This window comes from Peromyscus leucopus, chromosome 3 (assembly GCF_004664715.2).
Source record: "Peromyscus leucopus breed LL Stock chromosome 3, UCI_PerLeu_2.1, whole genome shotgun sequence".
In the NCBI taxonomy this organism is placed as follows: Eukaryota; Metazoa; Chordata; class Mammalia; order Rodentia; family Cricetidae; genus Peromyscus; species Peromyscus leucopus.
Window position 1 is genome coordinate 124,440,725 of NC_051065.1, and position 26,885 is coordinate 124,467,609.

General features: G+C 39.3%; 1 protein-coding gene and 3 pseudogenes across 6 annotated transcripts in view; 2 read left to right on the plus strand and 2 right to left on the minus strand.

The window, feature by feature from the left end:
* Positions 1–26,885, plus strand: part of Dennd5b (DENN domain containing 5B) — a 136,291-nt gene that overhangs the window by 19,654 nt on the left and 89,752 nt on the right. For 2 of the 6 annotated variants that reach the window (XM_028892419.2, XM_037203964.1), the window contains exons 2-4: positions 9,259–9,324; positions 11,770–11,879; positions 24,932–25,598. In XM_028892419.2, the coding sequence (XP_028748252.1) occupies positions 9,259–9,324; positions 11,770–11,879; positions 24,932–25,598 (843 nt within the window). Of the gene's footprint in view, positions 1–9,258; positions 9,325–10,617; positions 10,838–11,769; positions 11,880–18,845; positions 19,253–24,931; positions 25,599–26,885 lie in introns of those variants that run through there. The other 4 variants (XM_037203962.1, XM_037203963.1, XM_028892416.2 and 1 more) reach the window with 4 other exon arrangements.
* LOC114708862 lies at positions 2,752–4,632 on the plus strand (annotated as a pseudogene).
* LOC114708863 lies at positions 19,374–20,399 on the minus strand (annotated as a pseudogene).
* Positions 21,138–22,024, minus strand: LOC114708861 (annotated as a pseudogene).

Genomic DNA, 26,885 nt, shown 5'->3' on the forward strand with positions numbered 1-26,885 from the left:
TTTTACCGACAACTAGTGTGTGTGTGTGTGTGTGTGTGTGTGTGTGTGTGTGTGTGTGTGTGTGTAGTTATGCAGTGTGCTTGTGTTCAAGTGTTGAGGTCACAGGATAACTTTCTGGAATCAATCCTTTGCTTTCACCAAACATGTGAGGGATTGAGCTCTGGCTGTTGTAATTGGCAGCCCAGGCATGATGGGTATGACCATAATTGCAGCACTCAGAAGATGAAGGCAGGAGGGTTTGAGATCCAGGCTAGCCTGTGCTACTCAATAACTGCAAACTCAGCAGGGCTACCCAGCAGGGACTCTGTTTCAATAAAACAAATCGAAACAAATCTCATATCTGTCTCCAGCTATTTACTTATTCCCTTCAGAAGCACTTACCACATTCTTGTTTATTGTTTATATTGCCATGGGTATTTTTGTATACTGTGACATATTATTGATCTTAAGTGTATCTTCCTAGCTTTGAGCTTTTTTTTTTCCCCAGAAAGACAGTTTTTATTTCTAAAATCTGTCATAAACTTTTAGTGGGTGACAGTAGTCACCTCCACATTTTCATCAGGTTGTCTGTGTAGCCATCAGGGTCCGGCCATCAGCAGACTAGGCCAGAGAGGTGCACTGGGGTGGCTCTGCCTTGCTGCTGGTGCTGGCAACAGCTTGCTTCAGTGATCTTATCCTCCGGGTCCCAGATCTTGATACTAGAGCTTGTGGCAGGACAGAGCCAGTAGCATGTGGGACAGAAGCACAAGGCAACAGCATAGCCTTGCTTCCAGAAGCAGAGGGATCCATCTGGACAGACTATTTGAACTTTTTTTTTAAAGTGAGTCTCACAGAGCCCAGGCTGGCCTTGAACTTTATGCAGTCAAGGATCCTTGGTTTTATGCAGTACTGGCGATGGGCCTGAGGATTTCTGCAATGCTAGGCAGTTGCTCTACCACGTGCTATAGCCCCCAGCCCTGCTTTTAATGTTTCTAAAGTTAGGTTAACATAATTTGAGAAATCAACCAGTTACTGAAAGTGGACTATTACATTTTTTTTTTAAATTTAGAAATCTTCGGATGTTCTTTCTTTTAACATCTGCATTATAAATAAACTTGTCATCTGGATGTGGTGTTGTATGCCTATAATCAAAGTACTCTAAGGATGATGGGTTGCTCTAAGTTCAAGGCCAGCCTGGCCTTAAAAAAAGGGAAAAGAAAAAGAAAAAAACTTGAACAAACTTGTCAATAGGGTTGCTTTCTTTTATTAGTTTACTATTACCTTGTCAGATTATTCCAAAATTTAGCACTCTCAAATATATGCTGTAGATACAAACTTGTGCTTAGCATGAATAAAGTGTGGAGTTCAATCCTGAAAATCAAACCAGTCCACCTGCAAAATCTATTCCATCTCCCCCCAGGGAGCCCCTGGGTCCCCCTTAACCTAACGAGGCTTTCCTAGCACTTTCTTTGTCCACTTCTGCTTTTGTGAAGACATCTGGGTTCTTGTGTTTTAAAGAGCAATTAGGCGTGGGTTTTCTTGTTTTATAGTTTATAATGATCTTACTGGAAAGAAAAGTGATGGTCTTTAAAAATGAAAAGGAGAAATAAAAAGAATAGGATAGTAGTAGTGGGGGCGGGGACTGGAAAATGCTTGATAAATTATGAAATTTAGTTGCTAGTCAGCTGCAAGTGAATCCGCCTGGCGTTCTCTTTCATTATTCTTCTGAAATATTAATGGCTCCCACAGTCCTGCCTTGTTTCCATTAGATTCTCACGTGTTCTCATCTTCCGGAGACTGCTGTGGATTTGCAGTAGGTTGTCCTTGTTTTGTTTTCATGCTGCTTCGGATACAATCGATTAAAAAGGAGACACTCAAGGAAAAGTTTGGATGTCTCATTTCTTTTGGCAAACTAAGCCGTGGAGCAAAGTAAATAACATAGTTTTTGAGAATAGGAAACAATGATCCAAGTAATTACCATAGTTTATTATGCTTTAAGGTATGTAAAATACTTAAACATCTCTAAATGAATCTTTTCTGATCATTAAATAACACTCCTTTTCACTTTGCCTAGTATATACAAGGTGATCCCTAGCACTACAAGAAAAGAATTTATAAATAATAATAAATCTGGCCCTCAATGAGTAACTCTGTGGTTTAAAATATACATACTTTTTAATCTATGGATGATTAACCACTTATATTTGTCACTTAGACTTCTGGGCAATAAGAAAGTCCAGGTGCATTAATTTATTTCTAATTACTTTTAAAATATTTTTATTTACGTGTCTCTGGGTATATTTACATGGGTGCAAGTGTCCACAGAGGCCAGAAATGGGTGTCAGATCCTCTGGGGCTGAAGTTACAGTTAGTTCTGAGCCAAACTCAGATCCTCTGGAAAAGTAATACAGGATCTTAACCACTGAGTCATCTCTTCAGCCCTCTATCTTCTTACCTTCTAAACTGAAGCCATTTAAAATAAACAGTTTAGCATAATAGTTGTAAATGTGGGTCCTGGAGAAGACAGTGCCTGAGATCAGATTCTAGTTCTGCCATTTGCAAGTTTTGTATTCTAAAATATTAATTAATTAAATTTTAATGTGTGTATCTGTGCATCGTTTATGTGTCTGATGCCTACAGAGGCCAGAAGAGAGCACAGATCCCCTGGAACTGGGGTTACAAGACAGTTGTGAGCTCCATGTGGTGCTGGGAATTGAACCTGGGTCCTCTGGAAGAGCAGCTCATGCTCTTATCTGCTGAGCCATCTCTTAAGCACATTATACACACACACAGATTTTAAAGAGGAAATCAGAGGGATTGCGGTTTGTCAGCCCAGGCTTAGATTATCACACTGAGACCACCAAAGTGAACAACAGTCTAGAAACCAAGTACAGGTAGATTAGTACAGCCTGATGTTTATTTACAGAGAAAACACTGTAGGGCATTGAGATCACAGTGGAAGACCAGTCTACTTCTGGACTGAAGATAACCAATTTATCCTTTTCACCTAACAGTGGGAGAAAAATGCTTAAATCCGAGACAGGGTGCAAGAGGGAGTACATCACCTTGAGCTATAGTGTGGACTCTGACATCAGCAAGCCTCTGTCTGGGGCACTCTGGTGCTGGGCTATGAAGGCTGCCTATCTGGCCGCTAGATGAATTTGAGGAGTATAAAGTCTCAGGTGATCCAGAGCAACTTTGCAGTTGGCTACAAGACAGAAGAATTCTAGCCTCACATTAATATGAACTTCTGGACAAAGTTTGGTGTCTCCATCTACACAGAAATGAAAAAGAAGTTGGACAGTGTCGTCAGTCTCCCTTGGAAAGCAAGAAACAGTAACACCTCAAAATAGCAGCCAAGTGTCAGATCGATGCTGATGCTTGCTTTTTGGCCATAGTGAACAACTCCAGCCTGATTGGTCAGCTGCAGGATGGCAAGATTGTCAGAGTGGCCACAAGCTTCGTATAGAACTGGAATGTCAAACATAAATGAATACTGTGCAGTCGTTTATTCAAACTATTTGTTGATATAGTTACCTTCAGAATTTTTAAAACAATTTATTTATTATTATTACAGAGTGTGGGAGGGCACATTTGTGCATGCCATGGTGCACATGTGCTGGTCAGAGGACAGCTTTGGGGAATCACTTCTCTCCTTCCGCTTTCGTGTAGGTTCTGGGAGTGGAACCCAGGTCATCAGGCCTGCAATGCCAGTGTCTTTACCAATTGAACCATCTCACTGACCCTGTCTGGTATTTTAAGATAGAGTCCCAGGTAGCACTGACTAGCCTTGAACCTGCTTTGTAGCCAAAGACAAAAACTCCTGATCTTCCTGCTTCTGCCTCCTTTATTTAATAAGATCTAATTAAAAGTGTCTTCAGAGGATAGATTGAGAGGGTTCCTCACTTCACAAATGCCCAAGTGTAGCTTAGCCTCAGAAGTCTTCTCTTACCCCTTACTGTGAAGACTTGATTTTTTTGTTGTTGTTTTTTGTTTTTTGTTTAAACCATGGATGCCCTACTCTTTTCTTGTAAACAGAGAATGGAGTAAATTCACTGACTGATAGAATAGGATGGTATATTAATTACTTGTTTCATTGCTCTGATAAAATACCTAAGAAAGCAACTTATAAAAGAAAACATTTAATGGGCTTGTGGTCCATGACCATTATGGCAGGGAGCTTGGATTCAGATAGGAAGGCATGGCACTGGAACAGTAGCTGAGAGCTTATAGCTGATCCACAAGTACAAGGAAGAAATAGAGATACTCCAGAAGTTAATATATTTTTTTAATATTGTATGTGTGGGATGTAATAATTGCAAAATAGCATACCAGATGTTATGATGTAGCCCTCTAATCCCAGCATTTGGGAGGTGATGGATGAAGGATCATCCCCAGCTACATAGGAATTTTAAGGCCAGCCTGTGCTACATGAGACTTTGTATCAAACAAACAAGCAAAAAGATATTTCTGAATATCATGTTAGACCTCTAGATTAAAGGGGCTGGGGAGATAGTTCAGCAGTTAGGAGCATTTGTTGCTCTTGCAAAAGACCTGAATTAAACTCCCAGCACCTGCCTGGTGGTTCACAACCATCTTATCTCTAGTTCCAGGTGGATTAGATACCCTCTTCTGACTTCTGTGGGCACCATATGATCCACATGCATGTGGTACACATACATGTATGCAGGCAAACACACACACAAAATAAAATGAATAAATTTAAAAAAGATTCAGCTTTAAGGTGTGAACATTTCAGAGGAACAGAAGAAACTCAAAAAAGACCCTTTCAGTTATAAATGAGGGAAACTTGGCCCTGATATAGGTGCCATTTTTTTTTTTTTTAATCTAGGAGTAGCTGCAGGTGGAAATTGGTAATGGTTTGGTACTTTGTAAATCTGTATTAATTGAATGTGAGATGACTTCTTGGGCATTGAGCCTTGGTTTCCTACCTCTGAACTGCTGAAAACTTGTGACTTGATGATGTAGACAGACCCATCTGAAAAAAATAGCTTTTCATGCCTTGATCCCACCCTAGTCACCTCTACCTGTTTACACCAAAAGTAGCCTACGGGGTGTGGTAGCTACTTCTTTCGTGTTGTTGTGTTGTTTGGGGATGTGATAAAGCCAGTAATTCAGGACTTGATTCCTCTTCTTGTTGTATTGTAGGTTTGTTGTTATTTCAGGGCACCAGAGTATGAAATAGCTCTGGAGCTCCAGCCAGGAGCTAGGCAGTTTTTGTGATTGTAATCACATGGTGATAACACTAGACATAAACTGGACTTCTGTTGTATTCTCACCGTTCTTATTTTTTAATAGTTTAATAGGTACATTTAAGAGTTTCCATTTTGTGTGGAATTATATCTTCAAGTGCTGTAATCAACATCATGTAAAATAAAACTTGAATAAAATATTCAAATCTAAAAAAAGATAGAGATCAATAGAGGAAAAAAACATGTGGTGCCATCTGACCTCCACATGCACACATGTGCATACAACTTACATGAACACACAGCACATATTGCATGAAATTGGATACTAAATCTTTTAAAAATAAATAATTTCTACAGTAGGTTCCCAATTCAGTATGCGAATAAGATTGGACAGAAAAGAAGTTTATTTGAAAAATGTAATTTTGTTTTGTTTTGTTTTTAGTTACCCTGTATAGTCTTGGTTGTCCTGGAACTAGCTCTGTTGATCAGGCTGTCCTCAAACTCACAGAAATCTACCTGCTTCTGCCTCCCAAGTACTGGGATCAAAGGTGTGCTCCTGAGCCACCACCACTGGCTGTTTCCTTATTCTTATGCTTTATTTAGTGTGTGACAAGGGCTACAAGCCATGATGTTGAAGTGGAAATCAGAGGACTGCCTGTGCAAGTCTGTTCCCTGCTGGGGGTAGAATCCACGTCTTCAGGTTTGGCAGCAAGAGACTTTGAGCCATCTCACTCACTGCCCCTCCCAAAAAATGTTTTGAGTCTTTTCACATATTGTTTAAACACTAATTTTTCCATATTCTAGTTGAAGATGGCCAAAATCAGATAGGAAAATCATCTAGGAAATAGGGATATTTGTATGGATACAATGTTTCTTTTTAGGGGAGATAAAAATGTTTCCAAAATTAAGTTGTTGGTGTAACTTAGTAAAAGTACTAAAGATCAGGGCTGGAGAGATGGCTCAATGATTGAAAACACTGGCTGCTCTTCCAGAGGACCTGAGTTCAATTCCCAGCACCTACATAGCAGCTCACAACTGTCTATAACTCCAGTTCCAGGGGATCTGACACTCTCACACAGACATACATGCAGGCAAAACACCAATGCGCATAAATGAAAAAAATTACTAAAACTTCAAAAAAGAGAAAATACTAAAATCAGTAAGTTGTATATTTTAAAAGGGTAAATATTAAGATATTGGGCCGGGCGGTGATGGCGTACGCCTTTAATCCCAGCACTTGGGAGGCAGAGCCAGGCGGATCTCTGTGAGTTCGAGGCCAACCTGGGCTACCAAGCGAGTTCCAGGAAAGGCGCAAAGCTACACAGAGAAACCCTGTCTCGAAAAACCAAAAAAAAAAAAAAAAAAAAGATATTAAGATATAAGTTATATCTCAACAAAGCTGTTAAAAAAAAACAAACCTCAATTTGTACATGCACATCTGTCACAGTTACTAACTCTCCAGTCGTTTAATGGGAAATTATGTGAGCAAACATACAAAATTCAACAGAGAGTTCCTACATCTGGTTGTATTTTAGGAAATATTGATGGCCTAGAATTTACTAATGACGTATATTAAGGTAATAGCATTGAAAGATTAAGTATTTTATTCTCATTCAAAAATGTATCAAAGTGATTGTGATATACTGGAAGGTATAGGCTGAACTCAGCAGGTGAGTAAGGAAAAAAAAACACCTCACCAAATATTTGATACTTTGATTTTGAGGAATTTTGTCTTTAACAGAGGATTTGGGGTCTCTTTTGTTTGTTTTTTGAGATAGGGTCTTGCCATGGATCCCAGACCGGCCTCAGCCTCCTAGGTGTAATACCTTGCTTGCGTTCTTTAACGTACGTTGTAGACAGAGTTGCTGGTGTTTGTATCTACTCTGGATCTTATTAAATGTCTTCTGTTTCTGGTCCTTCAGGGTCATCCTATAGAAAAGCCGTATTGTTTGAACTGGAAGGATGACAAGGAAAGGCCATGCAGTGTTTTTTAACTTCAGAGAGTAGCTTGGTGGTGTTATTTATTTTTGCTCTTTCGGGGGCCTGCCACCCAACTCCCACATAAATCACACACGGTGGCTTATTCTTAATTATGAATGCCTGGCCTTAGCTTGGCTTGTTTCTAGCCAGCTTTCCTTAGTTTACCTGTCTACCTTTTGCCTCTGGGCTTTTCCCATTCTCTTACATTTTCTTACTCTTACCCTGTGGCTTGCTGTGTAGCTGGGTGGCTGGCCCCTGGAGGAGTCCTCCTTCTCTGGCTACCTGATCTCTCCTCCCAGATTTCTCCCTCTATATAGTCTCTTGGCCTGTCAGCCCTGCCTATCCTTTCTCCTACTTTGCTAGGCCATTCAGCTTTTTATTAGATCATCAGGTGTTTTAGACAGGCACAGTAACACAGCTTCACAGAGTTAAACAAATGCAACATAAACAAAAGTAACACACCTTAAAATAATTTTCTCCAACAGCTTGGTTGCTATGCATGTAGATTTATTAATATTTCTTTCCCATTTGCTACCTTCTGAAGTTAGTAACACATCCTGTATTCAGATGTCCCCTGTATTCAGAAAGAAGTACAATACATTTGGTGTATCTATTTTCTCCTACTATCTCCTTCAAAGTTATTTCCACAGAAGTGTCATGACAAAACTCTTCACATAGATTTTAGCCAGCTTTGTCTTAATCTATTTCCCTAATAGCCCTGTTACTGAGCCTTGCTCTAAGGCTGCTTTCAGCAACTTTTCTGACACAGGTTAATGCTGATTAGTCCCCAAACAATTGTAGAGCAAGGCTCCTTGCCAGGATAAAGAATAATTATTGGTTTGCACATGGTCCAGCTACAGTTGTTAAATCTAGAGTATGTCACATGAAGATCATATTATGTTTACTAAGATGAGGTTAAATTGGCATAGCATGAGCAAGAGAAAGGGAAGGGAAAATGAGGTAGAGAGAAGCAGGCTGTACTAGTCAATTATGATGCAGTAAGGTTATTAACAGTGTATCTAATAATGAATCTCATGGGATTGAAAAGTTGACTGAATACTTTACTCAGGTGATCTTTAAGTCATTTTGGATTGGGAAGATAATATATAGTACTTAAAGGCTTAATTAAAAGTCATATGAAAGATGTACTTGCTAATAATTCTAGTAAAAATGATGTTTGAATAATACTTAAAAATTCAGATGCCATTTTAGATACTCTTTTTGTATGTGCCTCTTACTCAGGTCTGGGTCTGACATAAAGTGTAAGATAGACATTTAATGGACTAGAACTCTGTCTTTGGTTTCTGGAGATTTCATTCAAGCCACACTTGAAGACCCAGGCTTCTAACTCCTACATACAAGGTTGAGTTGAGGGATGGAAACCCTATTTGGATTTTCTTAGTTTTTGCTTAATGTTCTTTTTCTCTTAGAGGATCATTGTTCTTTTTTGCATTTAATTGTCACATTTTTTAAGCTCCTCTTGGCTATGATAGTTTCTCAGGCTTTGTTATTTCTGGTTTCTTTGATAGTTTTGGTGAATACTTACCAGATATGAAGCCTCTTGAAATATGATGTTTTACTCATGAGACTAGATTTATGGAGTTGTATGTCAAGAGCATGTTTGATCTCATAAGGAAGTATTAAACTGTCTTTCACACTGGCAGTGATTTGAGAGTTCTTGTCATTCAGCATCGTTGTTAGCATTTTGGAATACTATTTTTTGGATTACACCCGTTTCAGTTGGTGAGGATATAATTCTTACAAGTCATTTAGTTTTATCATCATACTTTGTTACCTTTGTCTTAATATTTTTCTTGAAATTAGTCTTAAGATGTATGTGCTTTTCCCCTATACAGATAAGTGTTACAGATGTCTGACTAGTATTTATTATGTTAAAGTTACTTATGTTCTTTGCTTGTAAGCTACACGTCACTGATGTTAAGCTGTGTGTGTTTGACCTGAATGTCTCAAATTTATTGCTTTTGTTTAATTTTTTATTCTCATTTTCCATTCTTCAGTATCATTTTTAGTTTTTGTTTGTTTTTGCTTTGTTCATAAAGATTTTTGTTTCTATTACATTATGTAGTTTTGTACCAATGGCTAGAAGCAGATCGTCATGGCAAGAGCCAAGAGACTGCAGGTACGACTTCAGGTAAAATAGTTTAAAAGTGAATGGGGTACTAGAAATCATAACTCCAATTCACCCCATGTCCCATTGTGAATGTTTCTTAAATTTGCTTAGACAAAATTATAGGTGATATTTGTATTTTGTTCTCTCAACTATATCTTAATTTTCATAAATACCTTACTTTGCTTCAAGCCTAGTCTAAGCTGTCTTGGCATGTATTTTCTATTTCCTTAGGAAGAGACACTTAATTAAAGCTTAAATTAGTGGATTACTTGGCAGTATTATTTGAAATTAGGCCTGTATATAGTTTTTAGTAAAGATATTAATATTATAGCTATCCTTTGACAGTGGTAACAGTTTAACATAGGGCCCTTACAAGTATATAAATACTTGAAGAAATTTACAGTTCTTATTTGTTTCAGGACCATATTTAAAAGGTGAATTTTAATTTAAGGGGTTTATATAGAATTTCTATTTTATGTGAATCTAAAATCTCAAACCCAATCATTTTTCCTGCTTATAAATTCTAAGTGGCATATAAAAATATGCATTCAAAATAAAAAGAGTAGGTTGTTCTCCCAGCTCCCTAAGGTAATTCTAGAACTCTTTTTTTTCTTTTTTCTCCCACTGATGTTAGTAAGAATAGAATAACTACATTTACTCATTTCTGAGTCTTTACCAGTGATAGCAGATCCTTTCCCTAATTTCTTTCAAAATAATATTTGCCAAGACAGCTATACATACAGCTGTGATCTTTCTGGTTGCTCCTCTTCTTCTTCTTTTTTTTTTTTCTCCTTCTAACAATATAAGAGAAACTGGTGCTGGTGGTGCTAGTAGCTGTGTTGGTAATAGAGTTAAGAGTGGTGGAGGTGTTACCGAGGTAGTGGTAGAGATCTTAATAATGGTGCAAGTAAAGGTGGTGGTGGTGGTGGTGGTGGTGGTGGTGGTGGTGGAGGTGGTGGTGGTGGAGGTGGTGGAGGTGGTGGTGGTGGAGGTGGTGGTGGAGGTGGTGGTGGTGGTGGTGGTGGTGGTGGAGGTGGTGGTGGAGGTGGAGGTGGAGGTGGAGGTGGTGGTGGAGGTGGAGGTGGAGGTGGTGGTGGTGGTGGTGGTGGTGGTGGTGGTGGTGGTGGTGGTGGTCGTCATCATCATAGAGGATACGTGTTACTGTTTATGTGTTTTGTATGTGGTTTTGTGAAACTATGGAATAAATTAGTTGTGCCTTGAGAAGGTTGATGGTTCCACAGGCAACAGAACAATTATATTAAAAATAACACTATTGGCGAGGTGTGGTGGTGCACGCCTTTAATCCCAATACTTGGGAGGCAGAGGCAAGTGGATCTCTGAGTTTGAGGTCATCCTGCTCTATGAGAGCTGGGGCTATTGCACAGAGAAACCATATCTTGAAAAACCAAAACAAACAAAAAAACCAAAAACTGTTATGACTTCTCTTATTTGTATCTTCTGTCCCATTTATAACTTGACATCTGAATGAAGCTGTTACTATTTTAACCATGCACAGGCAGGAATTCATTAAAAGGTAAGTAGTATTACAAGTAGTTATAGCCTTTGTTATGTTCTGTTTCTGTTTCTTCTGTTCCTGTTGTATTTTACATTTTACTTATAATTGTGGATAAAAATAGGCATTTCTGGGTCTTAGTTTGTGGGCAAAAGAGAGGGTTTCTATAGCTTTGCATTGTCTGATGATAGACTTTTTGCTGTGACAATAGCTAAATCAGTAACAGGGGGTTTTGGTTTTTTTTTTTTTTTTTTTTTTTTTTTTTTTCCGACAAGGTCTCTATCCCTGGCTGTCCTGGAAATCATTCTGTAGACCAGGCTGGCCTTGAACTAACGAAGATCCACCATATGTTGAAATGTATATGATAATTACATGCCCCAATGTTGTTAGTGTACTTTGATATTTAGTGTTAAATATAGCTGAGATTTTAAAATTCAGATTCTAAAGTTTTTAAGTACAGGTTTCTTTTTCTTTGTCTTTTTTTTTTATATTTTTATTTGTTAATTATTTCTTGGGTTTTCAGACAAGGTCTCACCATATAACCTTGGCTAGCCTGGGATTCACTATATAGAATTTACGGAGATCCACCTGCGTCTGCTGCCTGAGTGCAGATTTTTCACTGATTGTTCTCCAGTTGACAAGTATTTTTCAAATAAGGTTGTTAAATATAATCAGAAAATGTGTTTAAAATATACATATATATTAGCCAGGCATGGTGCTGCACATCTTTAATCCCAGCACTCAGGAGGCAGAGGCAGGCAGATTTCTGAGTTTGAGGCCAGCCTGGCCTATAGAGCAAGTTCCAGGTCAGTGCTACAAAGAGGAACTCTGTCTCAAATAATAATGATAATGATAATAATAATGATGATGATAATAATAAATAGTAAATATTTTTAAAATAATTATGTCTTTTAAGTTCCAGTTATTCATTGATTATTAATTATTTGTTGTAGGTGAGAATTTTGACCAGAGTCCTTTGAGAAGAACGTTCAAATCCAAAGTTCTGGCCCACTATCCTCAGAACATAGAATGGAACCCTTTTGATCAAGATGCAGTCAACATGGTATATATTTTTCTTTTTCTCCTATTTCTTTAATATTCCTTTTATTTTATTAGGATATAAATGATAAATGTCTGTATTATTTAATACCATTAATACTTTAAATTCTATGAGAAATAGTATTTTTAAGATTTTATTTTTTAAATGTGTCTATTTTTTATATGCTGCATGTGTATGATGCAGAGGCCAGAAGAGAGCATCAGATCCCCTGGAGCTGGAGTTAGAGGGTCAGTCCAGGTCCTCTTGAAGAATATCAAGTGCTCTTAGAGACCAAGCCATCTCTCCACAAACCCATAGAACTATAATATTGTCTCTCTTTTTCAGATGGGGAAACTGAGTCTCAGAGAAGACACTGTCTCAGATTTTTCACAGCAGTTATCACAGAATATTACTTGTTAGTAATATACAACAGCACCTCACGCTCATTTTATTTCTTACTATTAAGCTGTGTTTGGGTTTGTATTAATACATAGATGCTTGCTAAACAGTGATAAACCACTCTGTTTGCTTGAGGAACGGCGCACAATACATTTCCATATATCAAGGAATAATGTATAATGGGTTTGTATTTTGTTATTTTTCACAGACATCGTGAAGATGGAAAGGAACTTTAAAACTTTTATTTATTTATATTATATATATGGGCTCAGTTATGCCACAGCATGCGTGTGGGGATGAGAGGACAGCTTGGGAGAGTCCGTTTTCCCTTTCTACCATGTATGTCCTGGTGATCAAACTCAGTTGGTCAGGTTTGGTCATAAGTATCTTTTTACCCACTGAGCACCTTGCCAACATTTTCTTTTCTTTAATAGACAGGATTTCACTCTAGCCCAGACTGGCCTTGCACTTTTGGCAGTCTTTGTGTCTCAGCCTCCCAAGTGCTGTGATCACCGTTCTGGGCCATAAAGGAGCTTAAATGCATCATTTAAACATTGCTAGGAATTTGTTTATAAAGCATTTGAATCCAGGTAATATGTTACCCAGTTGTGATTAAAAGTGTCCTTGGAGCCAGCGGCGGTGGCGCACGCCTTTAGTCCCAGCACTTGGGAGGCAGAGGCAGGCAGATCTGTGAGTTCGAGGCCAGCCTGGGCTACAGAGTGAGTTCCAGGACAGCCAGGGCTACACAGAGAAACCCTGTCTTGGGGGGACAAGTTTTCTTGGGCAGTAAGATGGCTCAGTGGGTGAAAGTACTTGCCATGCAGACCAGACGACATGAGTTCAGGGCTCAATCCTATAGTAGACGGAGGGAACCAACTCCTGAAAGTTGTCCTCTGACTTCAAAACACATGCACTAGCCAACCACCATACACCATATGTGTGTGCATACAAACAGTAATAATAAATAGTCTCTAAAGAAATGTCTCCTTTGAGGTTCTTGGAAAGGAGGAAGGTAATATTTTTTTTCAATGTTCTAGGCAGCACCCTGCCTAAAGGCCTCGGCGGTTCCCTACTAGTACTAGATCTTTATCACTTCTATTGCAAACATAATTCAAAAGACCCAAAGTGAACAAATAAGAGATTAGACAAGATGGACACAGAAACTATTGAGGGCAGATTGAGATCTGTGATATTTGTAGTTCTTGGGAATTTCAAAAGTAGGACCAAAAAACATAAGAGATTCCATTATGCCCTGATTGTAAGGAAAGGAAATTGTTTAATAATGCCTGCTAGGTACTTCAGGTATGTTGTTTTCACATATGCATTATGATGGTTAATTTTTCAGTGTCAGCTTATCTGGATTTGGAATCACTTAGGAGACACACCTCTAGATATGTCTCTGAAGATGTTTGCAGATAGGTTTAACTGGATATAGGTGCCACCATCTCATGGACTTGTGTCCCAGATTGAATAAAAAGTGAGATCGAGAAAGCAATCTGAGCACCTGAATTTCTCTGTCTGCTTCCTGATGGTGTGTATGTACAAAGTGATCAGCCACCTCATGCTCCCACTGTCATATGCTTTCTTTCTGTGGTAGCAGCCCCTCTTACACGGTGAGCCAGAATAAACTCGTCCCTCCTGTCTTTTAGTTGGTGTTCTATTGCTATGAAGAGACACCATCACCAAGGCAACTCTTATAAAAGAACACATTTAATTGAGTGCTTTCTTACAGTTTCAGAGGTTTAGTCCATTGTCATCATGGCAGGGAGCATGGAGACATGCAGGCAGGCACTGGCGCAGTAGCTAAGAGCTACATTCTGATCCATAGGCAGAGAGAAGGAGAGCATCACTGGACCTGGGTTGGGCTTTTAAAACCTCAAAGCCCACCCCCAATGACATACTTCCTCCGCTAAAGTTATGCCTCCTACTCATTCTAATCTTATAAATAGTGCTACTTCCTGGTGACTAGGCTTCAAATATATGAGCCTATGGGGGCCATTTTTTTTTTAAGATTTATTTATTTTATGTATATGAGTGCTCTATCTGCATGTATGCCTTTATGCCAGAGAGGGCATCAGATTCCACCAGAGATGGTTGTGAGCTACCATGTGGTTGCTGGGAATTGAACTCAGGACCTTTGGAAGAGCAGCCAGTACTTTTAACTTCTGAGCCATTTCTCTAGCCTGGTATGGCAGGAGTTGGGAGGGGGCATTCTTATTCAAACCACCATGCTTCCTTAGTGCTAAATGTCAGGTATTTGGTCATAATGAAGAAAAAAGTAATTAATATACGTGTTTTATGTATGCCCAATGTGAATTCTTGTTCTTGTTTCATAGATGTTAAGTAACTTGTCCATAATCATGCAGAGTATCTGAGTATCTGAACCTTAGTCTAGATCATTCCTTTATTTAATAGTTCCAAATTTATTTAGGATGTGAGTTCACTTAACTTCACATTAACAATTACATTTTGCTATGCGTGCTCTTACATTCTTAATATTTAATTGAAAATAAATTCTTCTCTCATATAATACATCTAACAACAGTTTCCCCTCCCTCCACTCTTCCCAGTTTTCCCTTCCTTCTCCCCCAGATCTACTCTCCCTCCATTTCCCTCCAGAAGAGAGCAGGCCTCCAAGAGACAACATCCAAACATGGCAAAAAAAGATACAATAAGACAAGGCAAAAACCTCATATCAAGGCTGGACAAGGCAACCCAATAGGAGGAAAAGAGTCCCAAGAGCAGGCAAAAGAGTCAGAGACACATCTGCTCTCACTGTTAGTCTCAATTTAGGGGCTAAAGATGATTTAGCAGTTAAGAGCACTTGTTATTCTTGTAGCAGGGGACCCAGGTTCAATTCCAAACACTCACATGGCAGCTCACAACCATCTTTAACTCTAGTTCCAGGGGATCTGAGCCCTCTTCTGAACTCCCCGGACACTAAGAACAAAAATGGTGCACATATATACATGCAGACAAAACACTCATAGACCATAACTAAATAAATGAGTTTTAAATTTTATTTTAATACAAGTTGATGTCTTACGTTGCAATAGTAGTAGGTGAGATTCTAATTTAGCCATCAGTGTAGGAGACTGCCTATTTCCTTAACATTGCAGCTGTGATATTTTATTGACTTCTCCAACACGATATGTCCAAAACTGAATTTTTTGCATTACTGTCCATTAATCATGTTCACTGAATGGTACAACCATCTAACTTATTGCCTAAACCAAAACACCTAGATAATCCTTAAAACTTTAACTTTCTTACCTTCTTCCATATACAGTCAGTTGTCTGCTTCTCTTGGTTCTTCTACACCTATCTTGGTCCAGGACCATCAGGAGCTCTTTCTTTAGTTTATTAATCACTGTCTAATGGGCGTCTACTCCTGTCTATTCTGTTCTTCCACTAGCTTCTGCTTATGCTGATAGTTCTCTTAGTTTGAGTCTCTTTCCCACGGTGATTTAATTTTTTTAAACCAATTTATTTTAAGGTCAGTGAGATAGCTCAGCAGATAAAGGCACTTGCCACCAAACCTAAAAACTTCAGTTCAGTCTCCAAAACCTGGACTGTAGAAAGACAGTATCAATTCCCAAAAGTTATCCTCTGACCTTTATACATACACCATAGCATGGGTGCAACCACACATGTACATACATACATGTTTTTAAATTATTTATTAATGTGCATATTTGTTTGGGTATGTGAGTGCCAGTGCCTGTGTAGACCAGAGATCCGAGTTACAGGCAATTGTGAGCTTTCTTGACATGGGTACTGGGAACTGAATTCTGGTCCTCTGCAAGAGCAGTATTAATGACTTAATGACTAGGCCATTTCTCTAGCACCCATGGTAAATTCTTGTTGATTCTTAAGATTTCATTTTAAATAGAATGTTCTTAGAGGTGTCATTTTTGCATCACCTTCTTAACATTCCATCAGGTTCCTTACTACCCTGTACCTTTTTATAGCCTTATTCCAGCTGCAGTTAAATAATTACATAGTAAGGACTCAAATCTATATCTCTCATTATAATGTAGATATCACAAGGGACAAAAAATAGTTTCTCTCACTCCTTGCTAGAACTCTAGCTTTCTATATAGTAGTAGATGTTCAAGTGCTGACTAAATGAAGGGATCCCGTTTGCTTATAATTCTCTCTCCCCTGTCCTTGTTTTAGGTGCTGTCCACTACACAACCATCTCTTCTTGTTCCTGGTGCATCTTGAGCACACTGCATAGCAGCTTAGTTTCTATGTCTGTCTTTCATCCTAGATATCAAATCTCTGAAGGAAGGAAGTATTTTTATATTTCTTTTCTAAATCTGATACAATACATAGCAGGAAATAATTATTTACTAAAGAAAGGAGGGAAGGAAGAAGATAGGAGAGCAAATTGAGCTATTCCATTGGATTTTCTGAATAATTTTTCTTTCATTGGCTAATGAGAAAAAGGATATGGAATGTTGGAATTATAGATATGGAAAGGGGGATTGCTAAAACTCAAGCCAAAAAATGTAATGCCAGCACTTGAGAAGGAGAGGCAGTCAGGCTCATTGTCATCCTCATCTTCTCATAGTTAAAGTCAAGCCTGGGCTATGTGAAACTTTCAAAAAACCAACCAACCAACCAAGTAAATAAATAGGTGGAAAAAATAAATTTAATAAAATTCTAGCCAAATTGCCCAGAAGGTGAGATAATTAAGGACACTTGGTCACTCATATTGGAAGATGACTATGGACAGCATTGTCCAATATTTGGTTATAAGACACATCTTATTTTTAGTTATCTTATTGTTAGTTGAAGAGGATATTGTTAGCAAATAACAATATTTGGGGGTTAACAAGAGACTTAAGAGCCATGGTAAGAAAATTGTGATTTATATCTCAGGTTTTCTGAGAGATACAATGTCTTTGTTCTTGGTAATTTATATAATTCTGACTTTTAAAAAGTCATCTTATTTTCCAGGTCACGATTCCCAGAATTATAAATACAAATTTTGCCTTTTTAATTTGTAGAAAGCACTTAAGAAAAATTCTTACATCTGTTATCTGTGGCATAGGAAGTCTTTCTTCACTTGAATATGATTTTTGGCAAGCTTTTCCTGTAAATGTTTGAATGTGTGCTCAAGAAAGCTACAAACCCTTAACTGAATATTTGGCCACTTTTCAAAAAACACTGCGAGCTTTGATTCTTTAGTTTAGATGGTAGGAAAGCCTGTCCATAAAATTAAGTCTTAGCCTGCCTAGTGACATAACCTTAGCACTTGGAAGATAGAGGTAGAAGGGTCAGGAATTCAAGTTCATTCTTGGCTGGCCACATAGAGAGTTCATATCCAGACTGGAATACATGAGACCCTATCAACAAAACAAAACAAAAACCAGCAATAAAAATAACAACAAAAAAAATGAAAACAAAAAATTAATTTGAATTTGACTTTTTAAAAATATTTATTTTATGTATATGAGTGACCTGTCTTCATGCACAACAGAAGAGGGCACCAGGTCTCATAACAGATGGTTGTGAGCCACCATATGGTTGCAGGGAATTGAACTCAGGACCTCTGGAAGAGCAGCCAGTGCTCTTAACCACTGAGCTGTTTCTCCAGTGCCTGAATTTGACTTTTTTAAAAATAGTGTCTTTGCATGTCATTACATTTCCGTATTGCCTACTTGATATAAAAAAGAAACTTTGGGGAGCTAGACATGTCTCAGCAATTAAAAGCACTTGCTGCTCTTGCAGAAGACCCAGTCTAGTTCACAACTGTCTGGAACTCCAGTTCCAGGAGATCTGGTACTTTCTTTAGGCTTTCCTGGGTACCAGGCAGGGATATGGTGTACAGACACATATATATACAGGCAATACACTTGTGCACATAAAATAAAAATAAATCCTTTAAAAAAATAGAGCTAGGTATGGTAGCAGGCCTTTAGTTCTAGCATTTGGGGAGGTAGAAACAGGATTAAGTGAGTCAGGACCATCTTTGGCCACATAACATGCCTGACTACATAAGATTATGTTTTTAAAATCAGTAAATAAGTAAATAAGATAATTGGCATAGAAATCTGTGATTTGGGTAGGTTTGGCAGATTCTATTCCATTGTGCATTAGACTGACTTACAGACTAAAGAGGGATCTCAGATGAAGACGTGGTACTCACAGGCCTGTTTCCTAGGCTCAGCATATAGCTAGGACTTCTGTCACTGTGCTGTCTCTTCATTTGATGCCATGCAGCGTGACAGCTTTAAGTCAGGCAGTTTTCATTTTCTTTTTTAATCTATGAAAAATATTGATTCAGTTTCAAATTAAAATGATAAAAAAACTAATCATCTTATTTTAGAAAATGGACGACATATGCCTAAATTTTTCCAAAGGATAAAATATTTTACCTCTTCCCAACTATTTATGAGGATATTAACAATTTTACTTTTTAACCCCAAGTTTCAAGAACACTTACAAAAAAATAGTTTTGATGATATTGTCTAAACAAAAAGCCTCTCCATTTATAGTGTCAATAAACTGACTAGTAAAAAATATATATATATAATTAATAAAATATATATATATATAAAAATATATATATATTTACTGTATTTTTAGCAGTGAGCAGGCTGCTAATGCATAAAGTTCAGGTGGTGCTGGGGAAGAGGAAGAAGAGTTTGCTTTGTTACATTCCTGTGTGCATGTAACAAGCAGGAAAACATCAGTTACTCCAGCTTGTACTCAGTTGTGCTTTCAGATGGAAGAGCCACTTAATGAGTTTTGAAGATTTGGAGTATTTCAGCTTAGTAAAGGACTTGAGTTTCTCAGCTGAGGGCTCCCATTACCCTTCAGTATACTTCTAATTGTCCATGTAATTAGCTTCCCACAACCTTACACAGCTGTCCTCCTGAAGATGCCAGTACTGTTCCTGTTAAGTTCCAACTTACCTGCCATACCTGAGAATTATGTTTACCAAACTGAGCCACAATATGAATTCAAATTTTGTTGGACCACCAGAAGTAAGTTCTTTCCTCACAAGTTTTGTGAAAATTCTTACATCTTTGTTTACTATTGCCAGAATGTGGAAAGATCTTCCCAAATTTGGAGCAAATGCAATATCATGAATAGGATCAATGACCGTCATAAGAGTTTCAGCTTTGCATTATTTCTGGTGTTTTCATTGTAATAAAAACTCTGATCTGGGCGGTGGTGGCGCACATCTGAATCTTAGCACTCGGGAGGCAGAGCCAGGCAGATTTCTGTGAGTTCGAGGCCAGCCTGGTCTACAAAGCGAGTTCCAGGACAGCCAGATCGGTTACACAGAGAAACCCTGTCTTGTAAAAAAACAAAAACAAAAACAAAAAACAAAACCACCTCTGAACCTCAGCCATTAGACTACTGTTATCACTTTCCACAGCTGTCATGGAGGAGTGAGTGCAAGAGCTGGAAGTGTTCCAAGAAATAAAGCGACAGCTCTTTTTACATGAGATGTCGCTCTGTAGAGACCACTGTCTGAGACCCATAACATCTGGTGCCTCACATATTCTTACTATACCATCTGCTGAACAGGTTGCTAACATCAGCCCCATATGCATGGGAGCAAATTTCACAGTAGTAATGGATGTTCTGCTGTCTACTGGAGTTGTCCTCTTCACCCGTGGCTCTGTCCTCGCAGTTTATCATTTGATTCTCCTATTTCTTCCCATACAGCAGCTGTTCAGTCAAAAGAACAGAAGCCCTAACCTGTCCACATGTAGGAAGAGCCCATGTCACACACCACACAGATCTACCGTGTGTCTTCCAACTAGCAGTACAATGCCAATCTCCGTTTTCACTTTTATCTCAGACCTTCCTGAGACAGAGGGGAACCACCTCTCCTGGAGGGCACTGGCATTTGTTAAGTATTGTTAAATATCAACATTCCCGTCTGTTGCTGGAGCAGATGGCCATTTGGCACCTGTGGCAGTTGAAAGACACATCATAGATGATGTCCTTGTGGTCCCCTGTGATGCTGCGTACCACAGACATGGCCATCACCACCAGTTTTCTTATTTTTTGCTTCAAGACTTCCAGGATGTGTGACCCGCGAGAGGTGGAGCTGCCTTTTTTAGTCTTGTCTGCTATCATGTCACTGCTGTTGGATTTTATTATATGGCTGGTTGAACATTTCCCCCTGTGCAAATCCATCTCTTTATTCTTTTTAATATAATAAAAAACTTTAACTGTTTATTCTTAGTCATGGTAGAGCAAAGCCATCCCAAGCCTTTATGAGTTTCACACTGTATGATGGAGTTGAGTCAATGTGACAGACAGACTTGGTTGTCCAGAGATTCAGATAGTTACCTGGCCCTGATTAAAGTTTGCTACTCTAGTATAGGCATTCTAGGTGGCCTGTCTGGATTCAGAAGAAGGGGTAAACTCAACCTCTTTGTAGATGTAGTTTTCCTGCCTTGTCCACAGTCAGGACAAATCTCTGTCACCTGCCAGTGCCACAGCCGCTCAGACCCAACCAAGTAAACACAGAGACTTATATTGCTTACAAACTGTATGGCCGTAGCAGGCTTCTTGCTAACTGTTCTTATAGCTTAAATTAATCCATTTCTATAAATCTATACCTTGCCACGTGGCTGGTGGCTTACCGGTGTCTTCACATGCTGCTGGTCATGGCAGCAGCTGGCAGTGTCTCCCTGCCTCAGCCTTCCACTTCCCAGAATTCTCCTCTCTCCTTGTCCCACCTACTTCCTGCCTGGCCACTGGCCAATCAGTGTTTTATTGACCAATCAGAACAATTTGACATACAGACCATCCCACAGCACCTCTTTTTTTTTTGTCTTTGTGAAAATTTTATTAAATGTCTGTACAGGACAACATCCAGCCCAGCCTCCAACATGTAGCTGCCAAGACCCTGTTATGCTGTAGGCACTGGCTGGGGCATGGCAGGTGCCTCTGGCTTCCCACCCTTCTGCTCTGAGATGGGGGTGGTAGGCAAGATTTCGTCTTTAGGTTCCACAGTGCTCACGTTATCAGGCAGAGGCTTCTTGGGGCCAGTCTTACCACTTGGGTCCCAGGGCAGCATGATCCTCACTTTGATGCCCAGCACACTTCGTCTCAGGAGCACATGGTGCACAGCAGTGTCAACATAGTAGTTAACAGGTCTCCGCTGTGGATCATCAGCCCATCCACAAACTTCATGGACTTGGCCATCTATCCTTGGAGCTTCCCAGACACCACAACCTGGCAGCCCCTGGTCCCACTCTCCGTAATGAACCTAAGCACACCATAGGAGGCCTTTTGCACAGCAAGCCCTCCTAGGTGTTTGTAATGAAGAGACTCTCTGTGGCCGCCATTTTGCATAAAGCTCTACGCTGCCCTCAAGGAAGCTGAACCTCTTCTGGACTATAGTAGTCAGCTCTGATCCAACGACCCTTCTCACCAAGAACATTCTGTGTTCTGGTGGCTAAAATGATGATTTCTGTTCTGCTTGGTGTAACCCTGACTTCAGCTCCAAAGTAGCCATCTGCAGCCAGTTCCCAAGTGAGAAACTCATTCAGTTCAGCTTTGAAGATGCCATTGGCCACAAACTTCCTCTTCTTGGGAACCTGTACAGCCATCTTGCCGCCCTACACTGCTCCGCACCACCAAAAGGAAAGGTAGACTCAACCTCTTAATGTGGGGCATGGCAAGATGCTTGAAGAGTATATAGAACTAGAAGTACTGTTGGATTTATTATAAAAATATAATCTGCCACAAAGTGAACCATATTTAGGCCTTTTAAAAATCTCTGTTACAAATAATTTAAAATACCTTGTTCTATGTTTTAGTAAATAAAAGTTTCATTTTCAAAGTTTATTTTTCTAGGATAAAGCATCATATTTGTTCAAAATAGCAAAAGTGATGTCAGCATCTTCAGGGCTCATCAAAAAGAAACATATTTTCTCAGAGATTTCTGCTTTGGGATGTTCTGTATGTCCTGTGGGAGCCTGTTCTTCGGTTCCTCGTGGTTTTACCCAGCAAGTCCGCATAGAGGATGATTGGGACCATGGGCCTGAGTGCAGGTGTCTGAGATGGTCTGCACTTGGCTGTGCTGGGGGATGGTCTGTATGTCAAGTTGCTCTGATTGGTCAATAAATAAAACCTGATTGGCCGTGGCTAGGCAGGAAGTATAGGCGAGACTAACAGAGAGAAGAAATAAAAGAACAGGAAGGCAGGAGTCACTGCCAGCCGCCCGCCAGGACAAGCAGCATGTGAAAATGCTGGTAAGCCATGAGCCATGTGGCAAGGTATAGATTTATGGAAATGGATTAATTTAAGCTATAAGAACAGTTAGCAAGAAGCCTGCCACGGCCATACAGTTTGAAGCAATATAAGTCTCTGTGTTTACTTGGTTGGGTCTGAGCGGCTGTGGGACTGGCGGGTGAGAGAGATTTGTGACTGTGGGCAAGGCATTCCTCTAGCTACAGATTTCTACTCTCAAAAACATAGAATCCCTGACTTTCATGACTGGCCTATATGTTGTTGGGTTTTTGTTTTTTGTTTTTAACTCTTTTGCTCTTTTTGAGGGGGCTTGCCACTCAGCTCTCAAATAATACATGGAGGCTCTTTCATTCATTTGTCCCCTTCCTCCCTCCCTCCCTCTCCCCCTCCCTCCCTCCCTCCCTCCCTCCCTTCCTCCCTCCCTTCCTCCCTCCCTCCCTCCCTCCCTGTCTCTCTTTCTTTTTTTTTTTGGTTTTTCGAGACAGGGTTTCTCCGTGTAGCTTTGTGCCTTTCCTGGAACTCACTTGGTAGCCCAGGCTGGCCTCGAACTCACAGAGATCCGCCTGGTTCTGCCTCCCGAGTGCTGGGATTAAAGGCGTGCGCCACCACTGCCCGGCTTCTCTCTTTCTTTTTTAAATTATGGCACATCTCATTTATACTACAGTATAAATATATTCATGTTTTACAAGTTGGTATTTATTGATTCAACAGTAGAAAAGGCTATGTCTTTCATTTTCACAATGGAATATGTCAGAATAGGAGGAAAGGAAAATCAAAGTCCTAAATTGTAATTTTTACCAAAAAAGCATAATTTATGAGATTGATACTTGAAAATCAAAACCAATGACATCAAAGCTGCCCACCATGGGATTACTCCTTACTATTAAAATATCTCAGATATAAATTGCATCCAGAAAAGACAGGTTTAATGAAGTCCTGGTATAGAAGAGAAATAGCTCCATGAAGTGCACTCTGTATAGCACAGCTATTACCACCCAATTCTAATGTTGGCTAAAGCCAAATTCTCCAATGAAATTAATGTGGTTCATCATTGAGGTTTAGAAAAATGTTGTTAGAAGATGTTCAACAGTATCTGAGTGGAAATCCACTCAGTAGAGCTTTTCTTAAATTAGCTTGTCTACCTTTTACCTCTGGGTTCTTACCTTTCTCTATTTCTGAATATCTTTTCTTTCCTTCTTACTCCGGGTTTGGCTGTGTAGCTGGGTGCCTGACCCCTTTTTTTGGTATCTTGTGACATTGTATCTCAAAGAGTTGCCAAAGAACTTAAAAATGAGATCATAGAGTGATACTGTGATAGGATTGGGTAGCATTACAGCTTGATAAAGCAAAACCACTCTAGGTCACAAGGACTACAGAGGAAGATAATTTTTTAAATTGTTTTTATGTACATGGGTGTTTTGCCTACATGTATGACTGCACTACATGTATGCCTAGTACCAGTGGAGGCCAGAAGAGGGCATAGGATCACCTGGAACTAGAGTGAACAGATGGTTGTAAGCTATAATGTGGGTAATGGAAATCAAATCCTGGTCTTCTAGAAGAGCAACCCAGTGCTCTTAAATGCTGAACCATCACTCCAGCCTCATATGCTGGTATTCTTGATGTTCACCTAACAGATACTTCAACCAGACTCTGGAGTATGGGGACTCCTTTCTTTTTTCGTTTTCCTTAATTTTCTGTCTTTGTGTCCTGCATAGGATAACTGTTTTTATTTTTGTTGACTTCTTCACTAATCAAAAGAAGGTCAGGGCTTTTTTTTTTTTTTTTTTTTTTTTTTTTAAATACTGTGTTACTAAGTCCAAATCAAAGATCTCATTCTCTTTTAAAATTTAAAAACATTTTACATGTATTTAGTGTGGGGTTTTGTGTGTCTGTGTCTATGTGTGGAAGTCAGACAGCATGCCAGAGACAGCTCTCTCCCTCCACCAGGGCTGTTCGGGTGATAGAACTCAGACCTGACAGCCGCCACTTTACCTGCTGAGCTATCTTTCTGGCTCTAGTCCTCTCATTCTTAATAAAACCCTTTTTTGTGTAATACCACACAGTGAATATTTTTCCATGTGTGTGCTTACATTTATTTTTAAAATACATTTATTTATTGTTTGTGTGTATGCACATGTGTGGAGGTAAGAAGACAACTTGTGGGTCCCAGGAATTGAACCAGGGCTGTGAGACTTGCAGTTAGTTAAGCACCTTAACTGCTGAGCCAAATTGGCCCCACATCTGTTTCTTGTGAGAATATTTTATCTACAAGTAAGTGAAGAATTTACACTATGTTTCTATTTAAAGCTATTGCTAAAGTTAAATCTGGATAGGATTCATCCTTTGGATCCTGTTAAAAAGAAAATCATCCCCCCCCCTTTTTTTCTGGTTTGAAGTTATGCATATACTGCATTCTGATGATTTTCCCCATTTCTCCACAGCTGTGCATGCCTAAAGGGCTGTCTTTCAGAACACAAGCTGACAATAAAGATCCTCAGTTCCATTCGTTTATAATTACCCGGGAAGATGGTTCTCGAACCTATGGTTTTGTTCTCACTTTTTATGAAGAGGTTACAAGTAAGCAAATCTGTACAGCAATGCAGACACTGTACCAGATGCATAATGCAGAGCAATACAGCAGTGTGTATGCTTCATCCTCCTGCAGTATGGACTCACTGGCAAGTAGTATTGATGAGGGAGATGCAACTTCTCTTTTGAAACTCCAGCGATACAACTCTTACGATATCAACAGAGACACCTTGTATGTATCAAAAAGTATATGCTTGATCACACCTCTGCCTTTCATGCAAGCCTGCAAGAAATTCCTCCTCCAGCTTTACAAGGCAGTTACCTCACAGCAGCCACCACCCTTGCCGCTTGAGAGCTACATCCATAATATTCTCTATGAGGTACCCCTTCCACCTCCTGGGAGGTCACTGAAATTTTACGGTGTTTATGAACCTGTCGTCTGCCAGAGGCCTGGGCCCAGCGAACTCCCGCTCTCTGACTACCCTCTTCGAGAGGCCTTGGAGCTCCTGGGATTGGAGAACCTAGTTCAAGTGTTCACCTGTGTTCTGTTAGAGATGCAGATCCTTCTCTACTCACAAGGTGGGTATCCTTCACAGTTCATTTTCTAAAAACAAGTACTTATGCCCTGAACTACTTTATTTCATTGTAGAATCAATTAATGATCCTAAGTCTCTTTTGTTTTGCATAAAAAGAATAGGCTTGAGTGAGATGAAAAACTATGGGTTGTTTCTATTTTGAAGTGACAGTGGCTGCAGAGATAAACAGGAAGGAATTGAAAGTGTTGTGTTGACCAGTTTGGGTGTATTTTTTTTTTTTTTTAATGAAAACAACTCTTTATCCACAACATATAATTATTAGATGCATTGAAACCTGTTACTATACATGACTAATGGGACTTTCTTTCTTTACAAATTGGCAGTTTTACATGAAAATTCAGGGTGCATGTGAAAGCAATAAATGTAATGTTTACTCTGCAACTTCCTGAGGCAGACAATTTTGGACATCTGCCTGTAGGAGCACTGCAAGAATGAGAAAGAAAAGATGTACGGGTGGGAAACAGATATGACTGTTCCAGACCTAGCAACAGATCTGCTAGAGTTGTATGTAGTTGTGTTTTTAACCTCCAAGCCCCAGAAGGTATTATCTTTATTGTATCTTTTATTCAAAGTTCTCCCAACACAGATTTAGTTAAGATACTAACAAGTTTTGTTTCACTAGTACATTTTTTTTTTTTGGTTTTTCGAGACAGGGTTTCTCTGTGTAGCTTTGCGCCTTTCCTGGAACTCAATTTGGAGACCAGGCTGCCTCGAACTCACAGAGATCCACCTGGCTCTGCCTCCCTAGTGCGCCACCACCACCCGGCTCACTAGTACATTTTTGATGACTGATACTGAGCCTAGACTAGGATACCTGTTTCCATCTGAATATGAATTTACAGAAGAAATAGAGATGTTGTGTCATAATAGATACTGGGTTGTAGGAAATTGTAAACTAGCTGTGTGCACTGTTGAAACTTTGGAAAATATGGCACAGCTATTTGGATTAGCCTTTTGCTAGTTTGTATTTAGGCTGGCAGCATTGTAGAACAGTTTCCCTACTGCTACTGTTGTGTTTATTTTTTCACTTTCCTTTTTTATTTTTCTATTTTAAATTATAAGTGAAACTGAGCCAAGCAGGCTATATTTATGCTTCCCCATCTTGTGTGTGTGTTGACACTATTTGTGTGTTGACAGCCCTTCATGAGGCTTCTCAGTTTATCCTACATAATAGCTTTTGATAATGTGTTCAGTGTTGCTTTTTTGTTATCAGGGAGTTCTCTAATGGCTTATCTAAGTTCTTTATGTCCCTTTTGCTCTCATTTTCTTA